Source organism: Xenopus tropicalis, chromosome 8 (assembly GCF_000004195.4).
Source record: "Xenopus tropicalis strain Nigerian chromosome 8, UCB_Xtro_10.0, whole genome shotgun sequence".
NCBI lineage: Eukaryota > Metazoa > Chordata > Amphibia > Anura > Pipidae > Xenopus > Xenopus tropicalis.
The window spans coordinates 30770497-30782957 of NC_030684.2; the positions used below are offsets into that span (position 1 = coordinate 30770497).

General features: G+C 42.9%; 1 protein-coding gene across 2 annotated transcripts; it reads left to right on the plus strand.

The window, feature by feature from the left end:
* The first annotated feature begins 582 nt into the window (after positions 1-582).
* LOC116406942 (serine/threonine-protein kinase N2-like) lies at positions 583-4514 on the plus strand. 2 transcript variants are annotated; one of them, XM_031892116.1, is made up of 7 exons: positions 583-1453; positions 1678-1754; positions 1861-2003; positions 2132-2239; positions 2360-2440; positions 2587-2805; positions 3190-4514. In XM_031892116.1, exons 1-6 carry the CDS (start codon positions 1434-1436, stop codon positions 2785-2787), a joined length of 630 nt encoding a protein of 209 aa, XP_031747976.1. In that variant the 5' UTR covers positions 583-1433; the 3' UTR covers positions 2788-2805; positions 3190-4514. The 2 variants fall into 2 exon arrangements, with proteins under 2 accessions (XP_031747976.1, XP_031747975.1); XM_031892115.1 differs by having other exon boundaries at positions 583-1754.
* The last annotated feature ends 7947 nt before the right edge of the window (positions 4515-12461 follow it).

Below are 12461 nucleotides of genomic sequence, written 5' to 3' on the forward strand. Positions count from 1 at the left end.
CAGTTCAGTAGCACTGTGCCATCTATGAGATATGGCTGGGGGTGCTGCAGTATTGGGGAATATGGAAAAGGAAGCAAGTAAGGGAAGCCATAGGGTAGCTTACAGGTAACCAATCACTAAGCAAGGGATAAAATGAAGTAGAATGAACATTAACCTGTATTATACTTACAGTGACGTACCAGCACAAGAGGAGGTGGTTCAGGGAGAGGCGGAATCTCTTTTTGCCGAGCCGGAACAACAGCCTGAGAATGAAGAGGAAAGGTAAGATCACGGTTAATACACAAGGCCGCATGTTAGCTTGCTTTCTACTATTACTGTACACTTGCATTATAATGATCTTTTACCTAATTTACCTTATTCCAATAGCGACGTGCAAGTGCATGGAGAAGACTCCTCTGAAACATCGCAGGGCCCTCACCCTGGTGATTACTGCCCAACTCAGGATTGCCAGGCAGAGGAGCCATCAGAGGAGACCCAAAGCACTCAGTAAGACAAACCCTCAATACTGAAAATTAATACATACATTTTATATATATATATATATATATATATATATATATTATTTTTATTATTTTATGTTTTGCACAAAACACAATTCCTGTTTCTTCCGTTTCAGAGAGCTACAGTTCTCCAGCTTCTCGGCAAGAGATTTTCGCCGGATCAAAGTTTTAGGCAGGGGGAGTTATGGCAAGGTAATTAATTCAGTCTCTAATTAGAACTTAGCATTTTATACAGTGGAATATTCAATGTCACTAAACCCACTCTCTAATTCCAGGTTCTACTTGTTGAGTACCTTCCGGCTAATATATACTGTGCCCTGAAGGTACTCAAGAAGGACGAAATATACTCCTTGGAGGAAATACAACGGTGAGCTCATGGGGAATGATTCCATAATCTCTCGATTAGGTTTTTATTTAGAAGTCACTTTCTGTCTCGCAGTCTTCTCCTTTTTATAAACTTTTCATTTGCCTTCCTTTCACCCAGTTGCTCTTGTTACATTATATTTAACTCTATGCTGGACTTATTTCCTCTTTTATCTTTCAGCATTTTAGCCGAAAAGGAAATCGGGCAGACGGTGAACCCAGACAACTTCATAGTGGATTTATACGCCACATTTACCACCAAATACCATCTTTTTTTTGTCTTGGAGTTTGTTGCAGGAGGAAGTCTGAGAACCCATCTGAAGATCTGTGGGCACTTCGACCTAGAGAGAGCTAAGTAAGTATAAATTAGGTGACTATTTGGGATTTTGTACATACAGCCGATGAGTTACAGGAGACTGAAGAGCAGGGGAGGATGAGAGAACTGGCAGTTATGCTACACTAAATATTAACATTCCTTTATGAAGGCACCATATAGTGATCAAGAAGTATTTTCCTTATCCTTGCAGGTTCTACGCTGCCTGTATACTCCTAGGCCTGGAGGCGATCCACATGAAGGATGTTGTTCACAGGTAAGAGTATATAAGGGGCTAGGTACCTTTAGTGGTGAGTACAACCTGGAGTTTAATACCGGCTGCAAGTTAGCAGCAGTGCAGCTACAGGTTCAAAGTTACTTCTTGGAAGTCTAAGGGAAGGAAATAGGAGGCAGCATTTTTAAGCTTGGCTTATGACTCCAATGCTATGTCACAGCAGTTTTAATGTGTCATTATAATAGTTCCCTTTTGTTTCAATGCAGAGATTTAAAGCCAGGAAATCTCCTTATGGATAAGGACGGCTATTTAAAGATCGCCGATTTTGGCCTGGGCAAGACCGGTAAGGGGCTCCTTGTATTATTATCGAGCACAAAGGGGGCTCATTTTGGGTTTACTCTGGCATAAATGCCTCAATAAAAATCACTAACAATTTGACTTTTTTGAAGGAATTGGATATGGAGACCGAACAAACAGCATGGTTGGGTCTCCAGCTTATATGGCACCAGAGGTTGTGGGGAAAAAGGAGTACACAAGAGCCGTCGACTGGTGGGCTCTCGGAGTCATCACGTACGAAATGCTCCTCGGGAAGGTAAGCGCAAACTGCCACTGACCAGTTATAAGAGGAAGTGACATACACATATTGTTATTTATCTAACCTCATAAAGCACTCTTTATAATACACCTGGTCCCCCAATATATTCTTATTAAACATTACAGAGACCCTTCGATGGACATAACAACAGCTGCTTATGTGAATATATCGAGGAGGCGGAACCGCACTTCCCAGAGTCGCTGGAACCAGTAGCAGTGAGCTTCATATCAGAGGTAAGTAGCGCTGAGCTATCAGTTGGTTGCAGTCAGCTCTTTAGCTCAGCAACCACTTTCTCAATCTCCTGGGGTCCCCCATGCTTCTGTACGTGTAACTGCCATTTTCTGTTCTTGTAGCTCTTGAACAAGAATCCCGAGGAGCGACTGGGTTCTACCGAAGGAGATGCAGCTGATGTAGCCGAACATCCCTTCTTTAACGTAAGTCCTCTGTCTGTATTATCATAATCATTCTAAGATCTTCTGGCTATACCCTCGGATACTATCTGCGAGGTACAGTCCTCTCATATCCTCAGCTTTCTGAAGAACCTCTAATAATCAGCATTTTTATGGTGCATATGTTGCAGAACATAGTCTGGGATGACATACTGGAAAGGAAGGCGACGGCTCCGTTCATACCCAGCCTCGACGGACCGGAGGATGTCACCTATTTTGAAGAGGAGTTTACTAAGCTGTCAGCCAATCTGACGCTGCCGAAAGGACCTTCTGCCGAAATGGAAATTCCGATCGAAGAAGCCTTTCAGGACTTCACCTATTCGGCATTTTAAGTCCTAATACAATCATAGGTAAGAAAGGGCCCGAGTACAAAGACAAGCAGCACAAATACAAAGAAAAAATGTTTTTCATTAGGATTCCTTACATTATGGGGTACCGATCACAACACAGCTGGTTATGGGAAGAAGGCACACTGGGTAACTGCAGGAAAAAGGGGAGTCTTTGGGAATATTGAGGTGATCCCTGAGATAATTGCAATTCTGCAATTACGTGCAATGTGTAAGCACAAAAAAAAATAAAACATGTAAATCCCATGCAGCCAGAACCTGTTGAGATGCCAATGAAAAGCATGGGAAGTGTATCCCTTAAGCGTTACAGTGTTTTTACAGTAATATCACTTGCTAAGATGAAAAATGCGTGGATTGAGTTTGAAGTTTAATCTTTTGTTTTTGCAGACGGGTCTCGGAAGCGTTCAGAAAAGGCAACTCAAACAACACCAGCAGCAGTTTCCTAAAATTCCAAACACTGCTGTACCGCCAGTTAGGTAACTCCTCTTCAAAATCACAATTCCACCAGTGATGACCCTTCCATGCGCTACCGCCGTTCCACCAGTAGCATTTTCAGGTAAAGACCAGCAATGCATCTCCTTCTCTCCACCAGCCGCATCTTCTCTTTCACACACCTCAGTTGTGCCTTAATTCCATCTGCCATAACTTAACCAGCAGTGTATGCCCTTACTTCCACAGCAATTCCACCAGCAGCTTATGCCCATCCTTCCATTTTAATTCCACCAGCGATGCCTCCCTTGCCAAATACTGCCCTTCCACCAGTGGTGCCTCCCATGCCACAATTCACCAACAGTGCCTCCCCTGCCGCCCACCACACTTCCGCCAGCAGTGCCTCACCTGCCACCCACCGCAGTTTCACCAATGGTAACTTCTTCAACAAGATATGGCATCATAAACATGAGCTACTCAGTAGGCTCTGCATTCCTTTTCACTCCATCCCTCAGACTGCAGAAGCCGGGGTCTGTAGGCTGCATGGGGTCCAATGGAATGGAAGGGAATGCAGCTTTCACTTGTAGCTTCATGGCACCCATGTGTATGCTGTCATATCTCTGTTTGCCTCACCAGCAGTGCCTCCCATTGCATTCCACCTTTTCTTTCGCTTAAGCTCCACCAGCAGTGCCATCCCTTACACTCACCCCAGTTCCACCAGTGCCTCTTGTTTCAATCAGATATGGCACCATAAAAAAGAGCGCAGGTAAGTACTGCAAAATCATTCACTCCACACAAACAGACATTCAGTCCACACAAACACGCATTCACTCCACACAAACACACTATAATCACTACAGAAACTTGCACTTTTAATGCCCGTCTCCTCTATTCAGGAGGCTCCTCCAGTCAGAAGTCTCCCTCCATAGGCTGTGTGAGGGTATATATACAATACCACAGTCCTCAGCGCTCTAAAATTGGTGTAATCTCCAATCCTGTGTGAATCATAAGTCCAATCAAGTGTATGTGTCGAAAACTTCCTGCAGCTCCGCTTCAGATCAACCCCTTTGACTGGGTCCCAAAGACGAATTCAGCAATACATACAGACGGAGCGCATGTGTAAAGAAAAAATATACAATAGTGCAACAGAGTACATATAGAGGAGATCCTTCTCCAAAACGTAACTAAACAGTGTAACAGTTTAAAAGAGAAAGTTTGTGCTCATTTAATTTACACTAACACCCAAGTGCGGTACTGCAAACTGCTTACCAGATGGCAGTATAGATGTAGCAGACGAATTTATGTATCCAATAGCGGCATCTAACTAGATGGATGAAAGTAGCATTCTTGATGAACCTCGCAACTGTATCCTCATGTGAAGTTAGTCTGATTGCAGAGTGTCGCTGTATCCTCAGTGAGGCACAAAAGGGGAGACAGCAACTGGTGCAATATTATTTATTATAAAGCTCAATAAAGAATAAAACTTACAATTTACGAGGTAACACAAGCTCTGTGTTACCTCGTAATTTGTAAGTTTTATTCTTTTATTTGAGCTTTTATAATAAATAATATTGCACCAGTTGCTGTCTCCCCTTTTGTGCCTCACTGAGGATACAGCGACACTCTGCAATCAGACTAACTTCACATGAGGATACAGTTGCGAGGTTCATCAAGAATGCTACTTTCATCCATCTAGTTAGATGCCGCTATTGGATACATAAATTCGTCTGCTACATCTATACTGCCATCTGGTAAGCAGTTTGCAGTACCGCACTTGGGTGTTAGTGTAAATTAAATGAGCACAAACTTTCTCTTTTAAACTGTTACACTGTTTAGTTACGTTTTGGAGAAGGATCTCCTCTATATGTACTCTGTTGCACTATTGTATATTTTTTCTTTACACATGCGCTCCGTCTGTATGTATTGCTGAATCCCTCCATAGGCTGCACTTCATCAGTCCCTTGCCCTGCTGGGTTCTGGAGGGAGAGAGAAACTTCCCCACAGTACCCAGTCTGATAGTCAGTGCATGGGGACTGTCAGGTATAATCAAGAGCTGTGCCGGGGAAAGCTGCTCTGTCTCTCCAGAAACCAGCTCCCCAAGGGACTGTCGGGGAATGGAGTGCAACCTGTGCTGAAAGCCTCCTGACTGGAGAAATCACACGCATAATATATATTTTCTGACTTACAAACTGAACAGGACAGGCTTCTCTGACTTTTTCTTCCTCTGACCTACCTACACACATATCAGCACACTGGCACAGATACACATTTAGATAATAAGACAAACACTTTCATCCCACGGACATGACTGTCTTTCCTCCCCCCCACCAAAATATGCCCTTATGACATACCCACACATGCACCGCTCTACATATTTACACACACACACGTGAGTCACAGCTGACAGCAGGGGCAAGCAGTACCATACTGGGGAGTGGATCATCAGGGGATACAGCTGAATATCCCTGCAGCGGGGACAGAGACAGTACAGGGAAGTGGCCGACACCAACCTCAGGACACAGAGCAGCACATCATGATCCATATTTCATCTGGTTATTTATGTGTATTTCTACTGAACATTTCTCCATCTGTCGCTCTGTCACTCATGTCACTTAAAAAGGAATATGGCTAAATACACACAAGTACCTTTATGCCACTGAATGGATCCTGCATTCGTTTTCACCCCGTCCCTCAGACTGCAAAAGCCGGGGTTTGCAGGCTGCCTGGGGTCGGAATGGAATGCAGCATTCACCTGTGGTTTTAATGGCTGCCATATTCCCATCTGTTTCCCTTCCTCTCAACACAGATCCACCAGTGGTGCCTCTTCATTCACCCACAATGTGGCTTTATACACAGAAGCACCCTTACGCTACTTGGTATACGGTGCTTTTCTTTCCACTCCATCCCACAGACTGCAGAAGCCGGGGTCTGCGGGCTGCCTGGGGTTCCAATGGAATGGAAGGGAATGCATCATTCACCTAGCAGCTAATGGCGCTCATGTGTATCCTGCCATATTGCTTTCTTTTTCTCTCAACCTGCTTGCCCTGATTCATTATGGCGCATTGATCCTGGGAGCATATCCGACTGCCGTTAAGGAGTCAGGAAGGAATTTTCCCTCATGAAGCAGATTGGCCCTTAGCTTCTGATAGGGTTTTGCCTTCCTCAGGACCAAAAAGCCCAATTTTTATTACCAATAAAGCTGTGACTTACACAGATTAAACACAAAGCTGCTGTGTGTGTCTTTATTCTGGATATTGGGGAGCTGGGGGGTAAATTATTTGGTAGGGGTAACATACACAGGAATAGAGATGGTGAAAATAAATTAAATGAAGAAATACGGAAAATACAAAAAAAATCCACATGATCAAAGCTCTAGCAGTGTCAAAGTAGAGAATAACAGGACAATTCCAAGATGCTCCACTCACATCTTGGTCTAGTTTAACCTACAAGTCAAAGTTCTGTGCACATTCAGGCTCTGGAGAAATCTAGTTCACCCTAAAAAGTAATTGGCCAGTTACTTAGATCCTCTGCATACACTGGGGCATATGATTGGGAGACTTCAGCCTGGAAGTGTGCAATGGCGTACTGGCCAACAGCTAGCAAGTCAATGGGAATCTCAGATGAAGAGGGAAATAAGGAGGACAGGGGTCTAAAAAGAAAGCTAGCACAAAAGAAGGGCAGGGTTAAGTGAATAAACAGAAACAGGAAGGTAAAAGTGTGGAAAGCATGACTACGGTTTGGGCTTGATGGGAAAAGGTGAAATTAAAAGCAGTTTGTGAAGAAAGAAGTGGAAAAAATAAAGAAAAATTGGTTAAATCTCCCCTGAATGCCTTCCCACCAGCAATAAAGTAAATCGCTAGTGGGAAGGCATATGTGGCGCTTCGTTAACACTGCCAGTCGATGTTTGGCCACTGAACAGATTGATCTCCAATGTGCAAAGGTTCATCAAAATACACGGCACTTAGAGACCCCAAAATACACCTTGTGCATACTAATTTTATGGCTTAGATTTACCTAATTCATAACCACATGAGCATGTGTTGAAAAAAATATACAGGTATGGGATCCCTTATCCGGAAACCCATTATCCAGATAGCTCCGAATTACGGAAAGCCCGTCTCCCATAGACTCCATTTTAATCAAATACAGGTATCGGACCCATTATCCAGAATTTCGAATCTGTAATTTGGATCTCCATATCTTAAGTCTTAAAGAATCAATAAAACAGTAATTAAACCCTATGGGATTGTTTTGCATCCAATAAGGATTAATTATATCTTAGTTGGGATCAGTTACAAGGTACTGTTTTATTACTAAAGAGGAAAAATGAAATCAGTTTTAAAATTCTGAATTATTTCATTAAAATGGAGTCTATGGGAGAAGGGCTTTCCGTAATTCGGAGCTTTCTGGATAACGGGTTTCCTGATAAGGGATCCTATACCTGTACTTCAGAATTTTACTGATTCCTTTTTCTTTGTAGTAATAAAACAGTACCTTGTAATTGATCCCAACTAAAATATAAATAATCCTTATTGGAAATAATAAATCAATCCTATTGGGTTTAATTAATGTTTTATTAATTGATTTTTTAATATTAAAGGGACAGTAACACCACAAAATGAAAATGTATAAAAGTAATTACTATATAATGTAATGCTGCCCTGTACTGGTACAACTGGTGTGTTTTCCTAAGAAAGACTACTATAGTTTATATAATAAAGCTTCTGTGTAGCCACAGGGGCAGCCATTTACAGGAGAAAAGGCACAGATTACTTAGCAGATAACAGATAAAACCCCATTATATTCTACAAAGCTTATCTGTTATCTGCTATGTAACCTGTGCCTTTTCTCCTTTTTCCCAGCTTCAATGGCTGCCCTCGTGTTGACATAGCAGCTCATTTATGTCAACTATAGTAGCGTTTCTGTTGCAAACTTACTAGTTTTACCAGCGTAGGGCAACTGTACATTATATTTTAATTACTTTCATTTTTTGGTGTTACTGTTCCGTTATGGTATGGAGATCCAAATTAGGGAAAGACCCCTTATCAAAATACCCTTGGTTCAAAGCATTCTGGATAACGGGTCCTATACCTGTATTTTTGAAAGGTGCACATTCAGTTTTTGGAATTTGCCTCATTTATCTTGCACAATGTCTTACATGCGTTCAGTGTTGGACTGGGTCAGCAGGACCCCGGAAAAAACATGGTGGATCCGGGCCCTGCCAACCCAGTCCTGCTCCCAGAGCCGCCGTGCAGTTGGGGGGCAATCCCGGGTCTGGTGGCTGTTTAGCTGTTAGGGGGGCCCGGGCGCCCTGCACTTACTGGATTAGCTGGGCCTCCCTGCTGTCAGTGAGCTGCACACCTCAGAAGGGAGAGCAGGAGCTCCGGTGCCTGCATGTCCTGTACTCTACACAGCTTTCTGTACTATGTAGGGGAAAGTAAAAGCCACACAGGGATTGGATAGGCTGGAAGAGAAGTTCAAACTTCACCCATCCAATCCCTCTTTGGCTCTACCGGAATTTCCCCTACACAGTACGGAAAGCTGTGTAGAGTACAGAATATGCAGGCACCGGAGCTCCTGTCCTCCCTTCAAAAGTATTGCAAAATGTAAGAGCGCACACCTTCTCTTGTAATAAATAATGGAGGTGCAAAGACATTGGAGAAAACCCATTTAGTAACTCCAAAAATAATCAAAAGGGCAAAAAGTATCTGCACATAGTATTTGGCGGTCGGGTCAGTGACCCCCATTTGAAAGCTGGAAAGATGAAGAAGTGGAAGGCAAATAGTGTGAAAAATAAAAAAATTAATTAATGAAGACCAAGGGCAAAGTTGCTTGAAATAGGACATTCTATAACATACTAAAAGTTAATGTAAAAGTGACCCACCCCGTTAACTATCAGGAGTTATCAGCCTTCTCACAACAATGGTCCCAAAAGGAATCGTCTCACCAAAATGTCTCGTTATTGGGAATCTATAGTGATCCTGAGTGGATCTGAATAGTTCAAGCCAGGCCCAGGGGGAACATCGGGACCAGACCTGATTTGAGTATTTATTCAACTCCAAGAGTGGCTTACTCACTGTGGGCAAGAATCGTAAGAACCGTATATGCCTAGTGGTGGATCTTATGGGAAGATGAGTACGTGCACCAACATTTTAATAGGAATAAAACAGCACGTTTCGCTGTCAATGAGAAGCTTTATCAATGCACTTCAGTATAACATCACAAGATAATCTGCATCAGCCGATATGAGATTGAAAGCGAGGCACCGTAAAAAGATGGTAGGTAACTGGCATCAGAAGTAAAGGGTCAAAACGGCTCAATTTCTTTGAATGGCACTATTGTCACATCAGTAAGTGGTGCCGCTCCTGCACGAACAGAATAACGGTATGCGCTGTAGGAACTGCGCGCTCTGTAGCGTGTCAGTCCGTATGGGGCGTTTTGTTGCAGTAGCGTCACCGTGCACAACCCTGTGAATTAGGGTGGCAGAGGGTTAACAAATCAACCAATAAAATAGTCACGACAACGATAAACCAAAACTCAGTTGCTTGTCGCAACCCATAGGTAGTGTGGGTTTGTATTAGTATAGTAGAGCCCCACAGAACCCAGCTCAGGTCACTGTGTCACATCTTTAAAATTTGGGATAAAGCATGGAGGTCAGATGAGATAAACTGGGTGGATTACCCGTATAATGCGCATGTTGTTATCCCTGCACAGGTCCTGAGGTGAAACAGGCAGCGTAATAAGGGCACTAGCGATAAGAGAACCAGCTCTTACGGGACAAAAAGCCGAGGAGAATGGTCAGCGAGTGTGGTGTTAGTGCCCAGTATTAATAAGCGGGACATGAACCAACACTGCGTTCCTATAGCATCTCCCGCTGGAGGAATAGTACCTGCCCACGCTCTGCTTTTGTACCCAAACCGTGTCGCGAAAGACGGGAAGGAGAAACATTGTTCTGAAGACTGATCTTGTGTAGTGCTGCCATACCGCAATATATGTCGCTACTGAATAGGTAATGAGCAAGTGACAGGAGTGACTAGTGAAGTACATGCCCGTATTGAAAAAATGAACAACTAAGAAAAAATAAAAAATAGAAATAAAATGAAAAGAGCCAGTGATAAGAGTGACCAATAAAGCCAAGGTAATGGCAGACTAAGAGAGTAAATGCAGTGTCTTTACAGAATTGCAAATAACCAACACAGAGAGAAAATCCAGTAACGTTATAGGGTTGCCAAAAGTCAAAAGAAAGTAGCAAATATATAGTGGTGGGGAATCCACAAGAGACAGACCCAAAGAAACAAAAATCGTAGGGGAAAGATACAAGGAAACAATAAAATATATAACAAACATACCGGGAGAGGATGCTGCCTAACTCTAAGAGCATAGGGGAGCGATATGACAACTAATGCGCAAATGAACAACTCAGCCCAACTTGGCAGTACAAATGGGAAAATAAATTCTTTGAAACTATGCAACCTACTTATATATATATATATATATATCACATGGGATACATGTAATATTAAAGCAATATTACAGTTAGCTCCATAAATATTTGTACAGTGAAACAATTGATATAATTCTGGCTCTGTACAGCCCCACAGTTGGTTTGAGAATTAATCAATATGGGACTGAAGTTTTTATGGAGTCATTTATCAAACCAAAGGGTAATGTTTTATTTACCAGTAGGTCCTTCCAACGGACACGGGGGCACCCACTCCGTTTAGAAGAAGGGAGGTTCCATTTAAACATTCGGAAAGGATTTTTTACAGTGAGAGCTGTGAAGTTCTGGAATTCCCTCCCCGAATCAGTTGTACTGGCTGATACATTATATAACTTTAAGAAGGGGCTGGATGGATTCTTAGCAAGTGAGGGAATACTGGGTTATGGGAGATAGCTCTTAGTACAAGTTGATCCAGGGACTGGTCCGATTGCCATCTTGGAGTCAGGAAGGAATTTTTTCCCCTCTGCGGCAAATTAGAGAGGCTTCAGATGGGGTTTTTTGCCTTCCTCTGGATCAACTAGTAGTTAGGCAGGTTATATATAGGCATTATGGTTGAACTTGATGGACGTATGTCTTTTTTCAACCCAACTTACTATGTTACTATGTTACTAAAAGATCACCTTAACACCTTAGGGTGGGCTATAAGAAAAGGGCCCCAATTTGGGCTTCATCTCTTGCCGCTTCCTAACTTCTAATTCCAAACAAATCAGTGCAAGTTAGGGGGCACTTCGGGTTACACTTATCCCGCCTACTGCATTCAGTGCTTTATCCAAGAGGCCTGCAGCAATACAGGTAAAACACCACACAGTGTGAAAAATTATAAAAAAAAAAGGACCAATTGGGGTCCATTTTTGCACTTTTCACACTGCACGGTGCTAGTAAACCCTGTGGTCTTTTATGTCCAGGGGCTCAAAAGGAATAGGAAAACAAGAGTTTTTCTTATAGTTTCAGGATTGCCTAAGGCTGCCATCTGCAGGCTGGAGGTGCCCATTGTCTCTCATTTGTCTGCCTATTACATTATCTAGAGGTGGCCATACACAGGCAGATTTAAGTTGCTGATTCAGATCCTTCAGACAGATTCTGCAGCTTATCATACAATGTGCTTTGGCTTTCCTAAGTTGGGAAATCTTTAGGCGACTTGAGAAACCCGAAGCAGCGCGTATGTTTCCCCCCCACTGATTTACATTCCCTTACATTGCCAATGGGAAAGCATTTTCAGGAGGGCAGTCGCCGGCAGTAGCGCAGATTTACTGGGGGCTTAAGAGAGACAGCAGGGAGCTAAGACAACTAACACACTGCTAAGAGTTAATAAAGAGGGATTTCTCCCCATACTCACCCCCTGCAGCTCCTCTCTGATCCTCCTTCTCTCCTGCTCATGGTATGTGCCCCCACCTGTATAGTCTGGCCAGAAATGGGCCCCTACCCTGATGTACCGCTCCATTAACTCCATACATGCCGGTACGATCCTTGGAAAATGAACAATAAGCATTCCATTAACTCCACACATGCCGGTACGATCCTTAGAAAATGGGCAAAAAGCATTCCATTAACTCCACACATGCCAAAATGTTGCTGGAAAATGAGGAATAAGCAGTTCATTAACTCCAGAAATGCCTGGGTGATTGGAAAATGGGAAATTAACATTTTGTTAACACCACACAAACTACAAATTATACACACAGTGAGAAGCAGTGAGAACCATAGCTTCAAACCTATTACATACAATGAT